This window comes from Lithobates pipiens, unplaced genomic scaffold, assembly GCF_037356315.1.
Source record: "Lithobates pipiens isolate NorthernLeopardFrog02 unplaced genomic scaffold, aLitPip1_a1.2 Scaffold_25, whole genome shotgun sequence".
Lineage (NCBI taxonomy): Eukaryota > Metazoa > Chordata > Amphibia > Anura > Ranidae > Lithobates > Lithobates pipiens.
The window spans coordinates 26900616-26916083 of NW_027507787.1; the positions used below are offsets into that span (position 1 = coordinate 26900616).

General features: G+C 42.7%; 1 protein-coding gene across 2 annotated transcripts in view; it reads right to left on the bottom strand.

Moving 5' to 3' along the window:
* RNLS (renalase, FAD dependent amine oxidase) overlaps positions 1-15468 on the bottom strand; it is a 239694-nt gene that overhangs the window by 15496 nt on the left and 208730 nt on the right. For both annotated transcript variants that reach the window (XM_077454169.1, XM_077454167.1), the window contains exon 6: positions 11587-11762. In XM_077454169.1, coding sequence (XP_077310295.1) covers positions 11587-11762 — 176 coding nt within the window. The remainder of the gene's footprint in view (positions 1-11586; positions 11763-15468) is intronic.

Genomic DNA, 15468 nt, shown 5'->3' on the forward strand with positions numbered 1-15468 from the left:
TTAGTGTCCATCAGTGCCAACTCATAAGTGCCCGTTAGTGAAGGGCAAAACTACATTTTATAACAGAAACTAAGAAAGCCTTTTTTAAGTTTATTTAGCAAAAAATAAAAACCCCAGTGGTGATTAAATGCCTCCAAAATAAAGCTCTATTTGTGGGAAAAAAGTGATAAAAAATTTGTTTGGTTACAGTGTTGCATTACCAAGCAATTGTCATTCAAAGTGTGACAGCGCTGAAAGCTGAAAATTGTCCTGGGCAGGAAGGGTGGAATTGCTTGGTATTGAAGTGGTTAAAGTATGACTAAAGGAAAAAAAATTGTTTTCGATAGAGTGGAGAGGGATTAGAACATCTGTCAGTTTTTATTACTGTCTGTGCCCCTGTTAAAGAGGAAGTAAACCCTGATGAGTTTACTTCCTCTTTCATTCCCTGCAAAGGCAAAGCATAATGGACTACTATGCATCGCATCGAAGTCCCCTGTAGTTCCGAGCGTCCATCTTCTTGGTGGGTCTCACTGCTCCGGCGCTGTGATTCGCCGGAGCAGCGATGACGTCACTCCCGCGCATGCGCACGGGAGCCGAGACGTGCGGCATTGCGCGGCATCTTCGTCATTGACGATGCCCCGCTCAGTGCGCCTGCGCGCCGCTGTCTACCGTATAGGTTTGGGAGATATTTCTTGGACCTACAGGTAAGCCTTAATCTAGGCTTACCTGTAGGTCAAAGTGGTTTGTAAGGGTTTACAACCACTTTAAAGAGATTCACCCTCTATATTTATTTGTTTACCATTATGATTGAAAGTGAAAGTAAAAGACATTTACAAATTTTGGCTTGTCCCCAAAAAAGTAATAGAGGTGAACTCTTCCAATGGGGACACCAGGTCCGGTCACCTGGGGGTCCCAAAGGATTTATCCTAATTTGCAGGGATTTCCTCTCACTTCCTGGTAGGCTATGGGACAGGAAGTGAAGAAAAATCTCCACAACGGGACACAGATGGTGGAAAAAAAAAAAGTGACAGAGGTTATAGCCCTCACTCTATCCAAGACGAAAAAAAGTTTGCCTATAGTTCTACTTTAACTAGGCATATACAACAGAGATGTTACCAGTAGCACGCTTCTTCACATCACCTGGTCGCACTGAAGTAACTCCCAGGCTCTTACTATGGTGCACATAATGTGAAAGTCATGTTACCTTTTCTTGATAGGGCATTTATTGATGCTTGGTTATGAAGATTAAATATGTTGGATAATCTCAAGAACAGGTGATTCTTGAAAATGTTTATGGCCCTTTAATCCCTACACAATCAAATAATCATCCAATTGTTGTAAACAATGCTCACATCATATGACTTGCTATTAATAGGCATTGCTGAGTTTCTGTTTCATGTTCCGATAAAACACAATAGCATAGCTTAACAGTTACCTAGCTGAGGCTTGTAAGAGGACTGTGATATATCCTATATGACTGTAGCTGAACTCCAGGTATGATCTTTATTGCATACTTACATTGGCCCAGCTTGGCACTGCCACCATTTATAGAATATCCTCCTTCACAATAGTTATTTATAGAAAGCCTTTTATTAATGCAAGGCGTTCTCTGATTGAACCAGATGGAGACAGTGATGTCACCGCCCATGCTCTCCACCCTGTCCACTCAGAGAATGCCGTGTACAATTTAATATCTTGTCTAAACTGTATTGAATACAAGGCAATCTGTGAATAGCAGAAGTGCTGAGCAAACTCCCCTCTATAGTCGGCGTGCAGAAAGGAAGCCGCTCGACACAGGACTCTGAAGTTTGCCATTATCACTTGTCAGTAGAAGAGCCAACTACTACAGTGATTGTCAGCTCCCCCAATGGCCCCTCAGGTATGAGATATGCATACAGTGGGGGAAAAAAAGTATTTGATCCTCTGCTGATTTTGTATGCTTGTCCACTGGCAAAGAAATGAACAGTCTATAATCTTTATGGTAGGTTTATTTTAACAGTGAGAGACAAAATAACAAAAAAATCGAGAAAAACGCATTTCAAAAAAGTTATTAATTATTTGCATTTTAATGAGTGAAATAGGTATTTGACCTTTTCACAAAACATGACTTAGTACTTGGTGGCAAAACTCTTATTCACAATCACAGAGGTGAGACATTTATTGTAGTTGGTCACCAGGTTTGCACACATCTCAGGAAGGGATTTTGTCACACTCCTCTTTGCAAAGCCTTTCAAAGTCATTAAGATTTCCAGGCTTGGTAACTGGAAGCTTCAGCTCCCTCTGCATATTTTCTATGGGATTATGGTCTGGAGACTGGCTAGGCCTCTCCAGGACGTTAATGTCTTCTTGAGCCACTCCTTTGTTGCCTTGGCCATGTGTTTTTGGCCATTGTCATGCTGGAATACCGATCAATGCCCTGGCTGAGGGAAGGAGGTTCTCACCCAAGATTTGGTGGTACATGGCCTCGTCCATCATCCCTTTGATGTGGTGAGGTTGTCCTGTCCCCTTAGCAGAAACACCCCACCCCCCCAAAACACATTGTTTCCACGTTTGACAGTGGAGATAGTATTCTTGGGGTCATAGGCAGCATTCCTCCTCTTCCAAACACGGCGAGTTGAGTTGATGACAAAGAGCTTGATTTTGGTCTCATCCGAAGGCAACACTTTCACTCAGTTTTCCTCTGTATCATTCAGATGTTCATTAGCAAACTTCAAACTGGCCTGTACATGTGCTTTTTTTAAGCAGGGGGACCTCGCGGGCACTGCAGGATTTCAGTCCTTCACGGTGTAGTTTGTTACCAATTGTTTTCTTGATGACTATGGTCCCAGCTGCCTTGAGATTATTGACAAGACTCTCCCGTGTAGTTCTGGGCCGATTCCTCACCTGATCATTGAAACTCCATGAAGTTGTCACCCTCTCACCAAGCTACTTGGTGATGGCCTTGTAGCCCATTCCAGCCTTATGTAGGTCTACAATCTTGTCCCTTACATCCTTGGACAGCTCTTTGGTCTTGACTATGGTGGAGAGATTGGAGTCTGATTGCTTCTGTTGACAGACGTCTTTTATGCAGGTAACAAGCTGAGATTAGGAGCATACCCTTTCACTGCCAAGGCCATACAGGCCTACAGAAGTGCCCCGATGTGGCCAAGTCAGTATGGCGTATGGACCTCCTTTTCTCCCTCTCCTATAAGCTTATGGTCACTTCAATGACCATAAGCTTATAATAGAATTGTTCAGCAGACTCTGCTGAACAATTCTACAACTCTGACCAGCGGATTACAACCAGCTGATCAGAGTTATTAACCCCGAATCTGACCGCCCCCCTCCCATGCTGCAGCTTGCCTGTCCCCTGCCACTCCACCCTCACCGCACCCTTCCATCTGAAACTGTCCCCACCCTCCTTCTTCACCCCAGCACCAATTAACCTCCCTCCACCCGATCTGATCTGACCCCCCCTTGCAAACCTGCTTCCCGCAGCGACCATCATTAGCTGGCATCCCTCCTCTTCCACTCCTGCCGGCTTCAGGTGCTGCTGGGGGGGTCCAGATAAGTCACCCCTGCCAGTCAGATCACAACCCACATGCTCCCGTACCCCCGATCCATGCGGCATCTCGCTGTCCTCTCCCTCCACCTGCAGCTTCTGCCTGCACATATCTCTGTGATCTCTCAGCTTGGAGAGTTCGGCGGTGGGGGGAGAGGGGGAAGTTGGGGCTTGGGGGCTTAGTAAACATGTGTTTACTAAGATTCCCTCAGTAGAAGAGAGGGCACATGCAGCAATCACTGCTATGTGCCCACTGACATTGACTGCTGATACATTGTAACATTTGTGGTTACAATATATCAGGCTGTCATTTTCTGAATGAATGAAATTTCGATAGATTTTTCATTTCATTCACTCACCCCTCCACGGATACATCAGCTTCTCCCCCTGGCCAACCCGATCCATCCTGACTGGCCATGGCCAGGAGGAAAAGCCGGAAGACTGTAACGAATATTCATTAGTAAGTGGATGGGTTTGGGGTGCAATGCTCTGCCCCCTGAGCCCAACCTTTTTCAAGGTTCAAGCGCATCAGGCTCTAATCATGTGGCTTGAAAAACTCAAACAAAAACGTATGAGTCTGGCACCCTAGTGCCCCTAATGGACCAGCCACTCTTGGTGAGACCCCTTTCACATGGAGCAAACTCTGTCAAGCAGATTCACCTGCTCAGCAGGGGATCTGTCTGCTGATCCCCGTGGAGCAGGTGGATGACAGGTCTGTGTCCGCTCCGCTGATGCAGAGTGCGCCCAGACACAGCCCGCTGTTCTCTATAGGGCAGTTGGATGGAAACGGGACCGCCTGTCCAATGGGTGGTCCGATTGGGCCCGCCTGAAAAACGGACATGCAGACCCGATCAGTGTGCTTGTGTGAAAGGGGTCCAAGGCCTCGTTCACACAGGGCATACACAGCATACCGTTATGGGGACGCACAGGTGTTCCTCTCTGTGCAGGCAGTCCCATTGATGTAATTTGGGATGTAGCAACTGTACGAACAGAGCCGTTGCTCCCAATTTTACATCCATGTAGGTCCGTATGCATGTCCCTGAGCTCACACTGTCTGCGTTTTGGGGTTATGCACCCACTTGGATGTCAGACTGGAAACAGCAGCTAGGCCACTGCAGGCATTGCATCCCAATTTACATACCGTAGATGGGCATGCCTGTATGAGGATGCACGGAAAGCCTGTGAATCCCTGTAAACATGGCCCCCCATGGGCATACATTTGAGTATGCCACGTGTGAACAATGCTTTAGTACTAATTTAGCAGGAATTTTGTAAGTTATGTTGTGTTTATGTTAATGATTTTTAGTATATTTTTGGTGAAAATAGCAATACAATGAACATTTGCGCAATTAAAAAAATTAGTAGCACTTTTTTTTTATTCTACAGGTCATGTGCTGTTAGAAAATGTCTAATTTGAGGGGCCTTTTCAAATTCTGAAAGCTGTAAGTAAAAAATGAAAACCTCCAGATTTTTAGAGAAGTTTTTGGGTACGTTTGATTTCCACCATTTTGGAAAAAGGCGCAATTTAAAATTTACAAATATTTGTTATTTATTAACTCCATACAAAGCTTTTATATTTAGTAGGGCTTTAGCAGGAATTCTGTGTAATTTTTGCAAATATATTGGTTCAATAAACATTCACCCAAATACCGCTGGGTCTAAAAAAAAAAAAAAAAAAAAGCAGCACCTTCTTTTTATTCTAGAGGTCATATGCCTTCAGAAAATATGTGGTTTTGGGGGTCTTTCACAAATTCTGAAAGCCATGAAGGGGAAAAAATGAAAACTTCAGACTTTGAGAAATTTGGATATTTATATTTTTGCGTAGATTCAATTTTCACCATTTTGCAAAAAGGTGCAATATAAAAATGTAAACCTTATGTTATTTATTAACTTCATACAGATTAAGCTTTTATATTTAGTAGGAATTTTGTAAAATTAGCTGTGTTTTTATCTGCTAATAATGGTTTTAGTATATTTTTTGCGACTATATTGGTTTGATAAACATTTGCGCAAATACCACGGGGGTCTAAAAAATCTGTAGCACCTTTTTATTCTAGAGGTCATATGCTTTCAGAAAATATATGGTTTTGTGGGTCTTTCACAAATTATGAAAGCTGTAAGGGAAAAATGAAAACCTTCAGATTTTTTGAGAAATTTGGATATTTACACTTTTGTGTCTGTTCAGTTTTCATTATTTTGCAAAAAGGTGAAATTCAAAAGTTACAAATATTTGTTATTTTTTTAAACTCAATACAGGTTAAGATTTTATATTTAGTATGGATTTTGTAAAATTTGCTGAGTTTTTATCTGCTAATAATGGTTTTATTGTATTCTTTGTAAATATATTGGCTTGATAAACATCTGCACAAATATAAAAAAAAATCAGTAGCATCTTCTTTTTATTCTACTGATCATGTGCTTTCAGAAAATATATGGTTTTGGGGGGGGGGGGGGGGGGGGGGGTCTTTCACAAAATCTGAAAGCTATAAGTGAAAAAGAAAAAAGCAAAAGGAAAAAATGTAAAAATGGTCTGGCCACCTGAGTGTAAAAAATTGAGCACAGGGCCTGGCAGCGAAAGGTTTAAGGCCGCGTACACACGGGCGGACTGTCCGCCCAACTAGGTTCGTCAAACAGTTTGACAAACAGTCCGTTCAAAATTTGCATGAGCGGACTTGACCACACACGACGAACGAACAGTCCGCTGAAAACTTGCGCGATGACGTGAACGGCACGTACGACGGGACGAGAAATTCGGCGTCCGATACACTGGAATGCAACCTTCGCCGTGTAAATCCTTTCTGAGCATGCGCGGAACTTAGTTTGACGAACAAGCCTACACATGAGCGGACTGTCCGCTCAAACCAAGTTTCAGCGGACAGTCTTACGGAAATTCCGAAAAACTTTGTTCGTCAGACTGTCCGCTGAAACTGTCCGCTGAAGCCCACACACGAGCGGACTGTCCGCTGAAACACTGTTCAGCGGACAAAGTTGGACAAACAGTCCGCCCGTGTGTACGCGGCCTAAGAGAGTGCGCCTAATCTCAGCTCATTACCTATATAGAAGACACCTGGGAGCCAGAAATCTTGCTGATTGATACGGGTTCAAATACTTATTTCACTCATTAAAATGTAAATCAATTTTATAACTTTTTTTAAATGTGTTTTTATGGATTTTTTTGTTGTTATTCTGTCTCTCACTGCTAAAATAACCCTACCAATAAAACTATAGACTGATCATTTCTTTGTCAGTGGGCAAATGTACAAAATCAGTAGGGGATCAAATACTTTTTTCCCCTCATTGCGCTTACATTAGTCCAAGCTGGTATTCAATAAAGATCATAGCTGGAGTTCAGCTTTAAGTGAATTATTTATTTTTCCATCTCCTTTTTCTAAAATAAAGCAAACAAGCCCCCCAAAAATTCTTCAGTACTATTAAGGCCCATTTCACACGGGCGGATAGATGAAGTTATTTACCACGCCTAAACTCACACCATGCTTTCCTATGTCCACATTCACAAATTGCATTTAACGCCGGTTTCGTAACATGGGGTTTTGTGTGGTTAGAAAAAAATTATTTGACTGCATCCAGGAACGATTTATCATCGATTTAGTACAGCTGCATGTAATCGGGTACAACAGGATCAGGATGTAGGAACCAAGGTTCAGGATCAGGGTAACAGGATGCTGGTCAGGGCTCAAGGACAAAACCAAGGCAAACTTGAGTGCTTGCCGGATATTTATAGGCCTGTGATTGGCCTCAAGTGACAACTGATTGCAGGAGGTGCTATCTGCTCCACACTGCCAGGATCCATCCGCTGGTGCACACCAGTACTGCAGTGTACTATTTCTCCTGTGGATAGCAGCGGCAACAAGGAAAGAAAAACAGGAAGCACATCAGAAATGGCAAGAATGTTCCAGCTAAATGCAGCCGCATGTAAACGCTGCTACTTGCAATTTGCAACTGCAAGTGATCGCTGTGCCTGGAGTCTTGGAATTTCAAAATAACAAAACATGCTTTTAACAGCAACAGAACAGCTGCCCGTGTGAAAGAGGCCTAAAGACTTTGTATGCACAAATGCTGGATATAGACAATGTCTGAGACTGTGAAAAAGTTACCACTATAGGTAACTAAATAATTTCATAACGTGTTAAAGACTGCGCAGACACAATACCATAGCTCCCAAATGTCCCTGATTTACAGTGTCCCTGATTTTATGTGCCTCTGTCCCTCTTTCCCCCTCATTTGTCCCTTATTTTGGTCTGATCTATATAGTTGTATATAAAATGTACTTTTTATCTTTCAAAAGTGTTTCCCAGTGCTAAACCTTTCATCCAAATTATAAATTGCTGCATTTGTACATTTTAAAAATTGTAAAATTTAAAAGCCAATATAAAGGAATAGTAGTGGTAAAAAAAAGTCCCTTGTGGATTCAATTAACTTTTTTTTGGTTAATTCTCCTTTAAGGGAGTGTGACAGGGGGCATGTTCTACACCTACATACATTTGCTAGTAGGTGTCCCTCATTCCCATCTCAAAATGTCGGGAGGTAGGCAATACACTCATCTTGGAACCATAAAAATAACTGATAGAAATGAGTGAACCAATTAGCAATATGTTATGACATGGTCAGCCTGAAAAGTCTGAGAATAACTATGAATTGCAATTCAGCACTTTCTTTGAGAATATATCTGTTGTGTTTCTGTAGATTTATAACCTGCAAACTACACATACATATCCCTCCATGGAGCTAATGCCATTTCCATACATTGCTCAGGGGTGCAGATGTATCTAGAATCAAACCTTTGTTCACCCATAATAAATGCAGAAGGCACACAACATGTGGCAACTTGTATTGTGTTTGATATGTTTGCATAACTGGCGACAGGACAATACATTTGTGCATTACAGGATTACATGGTAGAAAAGGTGAAAGCAATTCTCGTGATATATTATACATCTTGTACACATTTTAGTTCTAATGGCTCAGTGTGGAGTCCTTCGGTGCCAGATTACTAGAATAGACACTCAATACTAGCTTTCCATATTCTTTGCAGACATGAAAGTCTCAGACACAACAAGAGTTCTTTTTTTCCTTTAGGTAGTTTACACCACAATATACAAGGAGAGAGATACAGCTAGCTCTGAAAAGGTGGATGAAGTCAGCCACCCCCACATAACATGCTGTGTACAGGGGACAGTTAATGTTAATATTTACTGCTTTTCATGTAATCTCTGGTGGCTAACTGAAGTTGCTAGGTCAGCATCAAAATAATGGATTTCATACAGTGAGCTCTTTATTTTTTTCCCCATCTGAACTGAATAAAAAAAAAAACATTTTGGCATTGAACATAAATGAGTGGGCTGTTATTGGAAAGGAATGACTTCTTTAAATATTTATTGTAACTTTGTGTATATCTTTTAGTGATGAGTGAGCTGCTGATTTTTTACTTTAAGTGATGGCCCTGTAAGAAAAAAGCAAATACTTATTTCTCCTGGATGCCGCTCCACTGAAGAGAAACTGCTGGCTGAAGCATCTTCAGAAACCAAAAAACTTTGGGAGAGTATCGATCTCCCTGCCCCCCACTGCACCTAATGGTTTCTCCTCCCTCCCAACCCCCATGCCTCTATCTTATATAGTGATGTTGTGGATGGCAGGAGAAACTACAGAGTGCAGCAGGGGAGAGATGATTGGCACTACTGATGTTCTGGTTTATAAGGAAAGTTCATCTGGTAATTTTTCTTTAACCACTTGCTTACTAGGCACTTAAACACCCTTCCTGCCCAGACCAATTTTCAGCTTTCCGTGCTCTCACACTTTGAATGACAATTACTCAGTCATGCAACACTGTACCCAAATGAATTTTTTGTCCTTTTTTTCCCCACAAATAGAGCTTTCTTTTGGTGGTATTTGATCACCTCTGCGGTTTTTATTTTTTGCGCTATAAATGAAAAAAGGCCGAAAATTTTGAAAAAAACGCATATTTCTTTGTTTCTGTGACAACATTATGCAAATTAATTTTTCTTCATAAATTTTGGCCACAATTTATAATGCTACATGTCTTTGGTAAAAATAACCCAAATTAGTGGATATTATTTGGTCTTTGTGAAAGTTAGAGAGTCTACAAACTGTGGTGCGAATCATACAAAATTGATCACATCTGATGTACTGGTGGCCTATCTAATTTCTTGCGACCCGAACAAGTCAGGAAAGTACAAATACCCCCCAAATTACCCCTTTTTGGAGACATTCCAAGGTATTTAGTAAGTGAGCTTTTTGATGTCATTTTTTCCCACAATTCTTTGCAAAATTAAGATTTTTTTTTTTTTTCCCACAAAATTGTCATAGTAATAGGTTATTTTTCTCACATGGCATGTGTATACCACAAATGACACCCCCCAAAAAATTCTGCTACTCCTCCTGAGTATTACAATACCACATGTGTGGGACTTTTTCACAGCCTGGCCACATAGAGAGGCCCAACAAGCAGGGAGCGTCATCATGTGTTCTAGGAGCATAAATTACACATCTAACTTGTTGACTACCTATTACACTTTTGAAGGCCCTGGAGCACCAGGACAATGACACATGACACTGATGACAGATGGCACTGATACGTGGCAATGAGACACTTATACGTGGCACTGATGACAGATGGCACTAATATGTGGCACTGATGACGGATGGCACTTATACGTGGCACTGATGACAGATGGCACTTATACGTGGCACTGATGACAGATGGCACTTATACGTGGCACTGATGACAGATGGCACTAATACGTGGCACTGATGACAGATGTCACTAATATGTGGCACTGATGACGGATGGCACTGATGACAGATGGCACTGATAAGTGGCATTGATGGCACGTGACACTGACAGGTGGCACTGATGACAGATTGCACTTATACGTGGCACTGATGACAGATGGCACTAATATGTGGCACTGATGACAGATGGCACTTATACGTGGCACTGATGACAGATGGCACTTATACGTGGCACTGATGACAGATGGCACTAATATGTGGCACTGATGACGGATGGCACTTATACGTGGCACTGATGACACGTGGCACTGATAAGTGGCATTGATGGCACATGACACTGACAGGTGGCACTGATGAGTGGCACTGACGACAGATGGCACTAATATGTGGCACCGATGACAGGTGGCACTGATGACAGATGGCACTTATACATGGCACTGATGACAGATGGCACTTATACGTGGCACTGGGGACAAATGGCACTGACAACAGGTGGCACTGGGGACAAATGGCACTGACAACAGGTGGCACTGGGGACAAATGGCACTGACAACAGGTGGCACTGGGAGCAGGTAGCACTGGGGAGGATGGCACTGGGCGAAGATGGCACTTTTTTATTTTATTTTTTTTACTTACGGCCGCTGCAGCCGTTCATCTGTCCCTTCTCACACGCTGTCTGTGTGAGGAGGGAGAGCGGCGCTGAGAGACGATCTCATATGTTTACATATGAGATCATCTCTCATTGGATAGGCCGATCGCACTGTAAACGGCCGCTGTGATTGGTCGTTTACAGCGATCTGTGACTGGCTGTGTCCGAGGGACACAGCCAGCACAGAACTTCCCCGGTGTGCGCTCCCGGGAGCGCGCATTGCGGAAGTAAACAGGAGGACGGCCTCCCGGGAGATAGCGTCCGCTCTGTAGCCGTCTTTCGGCTATAGGGCGGGCACGAAGCGGTTAATAGAGTGGTGTTCAGGGGCACATTTTCTTGTCACTTTGTTTTGCAAGTCACTTTAATGCAAACGTGTGCTTTGCTCATGTGAGATTGCTGGCGCTTTGTGATTAACAGTTACTCAAAGCCCATTCTTAGCCAAAATGTTTTATTTTTCTTTCCTTTTGGCTAGAGCAGGCAAGAGATAGAACCTCTTGAAAAATTTAGCTTTCCCAGACTCGATTCAAAACTGAAAATTCTGGCTGGTGCACGACTTTAAAATTCACTGCTTTAACATGGCATACATTTTTATGCCAAACAAGGGTACCAAGGCCCCTTCAATATATGAACTTTGGATACCACTTACTTGTGAGTATCTCCATTTCTGACACTTGATGCTCTTTGGTTTAGGAAGATTTGGTAGTATTGTATCAAGATGTTTCAAGATCACGTGTTGCACTTCATCTTTTTCTTGTTCTAAGTGCTTTACTCCAAATGGTACACTAGTGTGGACTACAAGTGATGGTCCAATATCTGAAGACTCTGTTAAAGAAAAATAAATAAATTAGGAAATGGACAAAATTTTAAATAATGTGGCTGAAAAGGGTGTAGGCAACATCCTACAGTTAAAGGCATGCACAAAAAAAGGTTAATGCTTTCAAAAATACATATTTACATTTTTTATTTTTCTCAATTTACAAAATGCAAAGCGAGCAGCAAACAGAAGAAAAATCTAGATTAAATCAATATTTTACGTGACTACCCTTTGGCTTCAAAACAGCATCAGTTCTTACACTTGCACACAGTCAGGGATTTTGTAGGATTAGAGACAGGTGTATCATTAAGGCCCCTTTCACACTGGGTCGTTTTGCAGGCGCTAATACGCTAAAAATGGTGCCTGCAAACCGACCTGAAACAGCTGCTGCTGTGTCTCCAGTATAAAAGCCCCGAGGGGTTTCACATGGGAGCAGGGCGCTAGCAGTATGGTAATGAAAAAAGTGCTGCTAGCAGCATCTTTGGAGCGGTGAAGGAGCGGTGTATACACCACTCCTTCACCGCTCCTACCCATTGAAATCAATGGGGCAGCGCAGCTATACTGCCGGCAGCAGCTCTTTGCGGTGGTTTTAACCTTTTCACTGTGCCGCTGCTAAAAAATAGCACCGTTTTACTGCCGACGCCGCTCCCACCTCAGTGTGAAAGGGGCCTAACCAGTTATACAAGCAGGTGCTAATAATTATCCATTTCATATGTAGGTTGAAACATTCAGTCATTAACTGAAACAGAAACAGCTGTGTAGGAGGCTTATAACTGGGAGAGGAACAGCCAAACTGTGCTAGACCATTTCATTTCACAGGCCGTACACCATGGCAAGACTAATGCTGTCCATACACTATATGAAAAATCTGGCAAAATTCAGTCATTGGACCAGTTTGTTAATTTTTCGTCTAGTTAATGGGCACAAAATTGGTAATCATTGGGACGTTTTTGAGCTGAAAAAACAAAGGACAAGTTTGGAAATTTGCTGCCAAACGATAAATTGAAAGGTTAATGTGTTTCCCGTCCGAACACTAGGTATATGTTAAAAAAAAAAAAAAAAAAAAAAAAATTGATTTGTTAATTGTGCACTGAACGATTTATCATTTATTTCTCATTGCCGAATGTTGGTTTTTCGAAAATGGGTGTGGCCAATTTTTTGTATAGTGTATGGCCAGCATTAGGCTGCTTTCATACTGGGGCGGTTAGCAGCAAAGCATCACTAGTTTTTGCGGCGATTTACTGCTGTTTAAGTGGTGCTTTTCAGCCGTTAACGGGGAGATTTTACCCCCGCTAGCGGCCAAAGAGGGAGTTAAAAGAGCCCATGTTGTGGCGCTTCAAAAGCGCTGACCATTCATTCCAATGGGCAGGGGCTGTGTAGGAGCGCCCCAAAGATGCTGATTGCAGGATTTTTTTTTCCTGTCCCGCAAGCGCACACGGGCTTTCACACTGGGGAGGCATGAAAGGCAGTTTTCAGGCACTTTTTTTTGCATTAAAATGCCTGAAAACTACCTCGGTGTGAAAGGGGACTAAGAATAGCAACAGGATACAAAGCAATTATTCTGCATCAGTATGGTCTCTCCCTGGCAAAGATTTCAAAGAAGACTTGGGTTACAATTGCACGTGCAATTGTCAGTTAAAGCGACGCAGTGCTGTATCGCTAAAAATGGCATGGTCATCAAGGGAGTAAATACTTTCAGGGCTGAAGTGGTTAAAGTCTATTTTTTGGGGGGTTTTTTGTTTAAAATGAAACAAAAATGTTATACTTATGTGTTCTGTGCAGTGGTTTTGCACAGAGCAGTACAGATACTCCTCTTCTTGGGTCCCTTGTCGGCACTCCTGGCCCCTCCCTCCTGCCAAGTGCCCGCAGCTTGGTCGGCCCTGCCTCCTCCCTCTCCTCATTGGTTCACTGACTGACAGCAGTGGGAGCCAATGGCACCCGTTACTGTCTCAGCCAATGAGGGAATGTCCTGGAAAGCTTTCAAGAAACATCCCTGGAGCAAGATGGGGTTCAGGTAAGTATTTAGGGGCTGCTGCGCACAGGTTTTTTTTATCTTAATGCATGAAGATAAAAAAAACTTCTGCCTTTAGAACCACTTTAATGCAACAGGTGAAAGACACATCATGCTTACTTCCCTTTGACATCGCAAGATGTTCAGCAGTGCCATCAGCACAGAATTGGCGGAAACCAGTAGGACCCAGCTACACTCATCTACTGTCCGGAGACGTCTGGTTGTCTTCATGGAAGAATTGTGGCCAAAAAGCCCTACCTCTGATGTGGAAACAAGGCTAAGCTACTGCTGAAGGGCTGGAGAGTGGTACAACAATGAGTGTCTGCAGGCAACAGTGAAGCATGGTGGAGGTTCCTTGCAAATTTGGGGCTGCATTTATGCAGAGTTTGAGATTTGGCCAGGATCAATGGTGTCCTCAATGCTGAGAAATACAGGCAGATAATTATCCATCATACCATCAGGAAGGTGTGTATGTGGCCCTAAATGTATTCTACAGCAGGGCAATAACAGCCCGAAACATACAGCCAATGTCATGACGAACGGTCTTCAGTTTAAAGAAGAACATGGAGTCCTGAAATTGATGGTTTGGCCCCCACAGTGCCCAGATCTAAACATCATTGAGTCTGTCTGGGATTACATGAAGAGACAAAAGGATTTGAGGCAGCCTACATCCACAGAAGAGCTGTGATTAGTTCTCCAAGATGTTTGCAACAACCTACTTGCCGTGTTCCTTCAAAGACAGTGTGAAAGGTACCTAGAAGAATTAATGCTGTTTTGGAAGCAAAGGTTGGTCACACCAAATACTGATTTGATTTGGATTTCTTTTTTGTTTATTTACTTTCCATTATGTTAACACTTCTATTTTTGAAAGCAATTCTAAAATATTGCCAACCCCCTACAATTTCCATTTGATAATCAATAGAAAACATTATTGAAAGCAGAATTTCGGGATTTTTTTTTATTAAAAGTCAGCAGCTACAAAAAGTTTAGCTGCTGACTTTTAATAAACAGACACTTACCTGTTCCACGGTCAAGCGATGCGGCAGCACAGAGCCCCATTCCTATCCCTCTCCTCTGCGCATCCATTAGAACTGGGGGCACCCAGCTGTGACAGCTGCGGCTTCACGTCTGTGCGTACACTGTGCATTCGCAAGTCGCGCTGCACTCTCCCAGTGGACAGGCAATCTTCTGGGACCTGTCGTGTCCCAGGAGATTGCAGAGAGGGAGGGACCACCTAGGGGAGAGGAGTCGCCGCGTAGGTGGAAGGAGGAAGTCCCACTCCCCCCCAAAAAATATTACATGCCAAATGTGGCACTTAAAGGGGAGGAATGTTTAAAGCGGAAGTTCCACTTTTGGGTGGAACTCTGCTTTAATGAGTTAGCCCAATTGATTTTCTTTTATCATTTACATTAAATACTTTTAAAAATACAGACCGGCATGAAAAATGTGAACATTACATACAATTAATTTCTTATAAAATATTAGAGAAATAATTCTAAAAACAAAACATAAAAAAGTCTAATCATTGGAAAAACACTAGGATTGACTTAATAAAAGTAGAGCATATGACATCATCTCGGCACAGCCAATCAGAGTGCCACAGCATGCAATCCCAGATGGAAGACGGGATGAAGGAGGAAGACCTGTCTGTGGTGACAGCACTCCACTGGAGGGCTTTGTTCAGAGGCAAGTATTTTGTAATG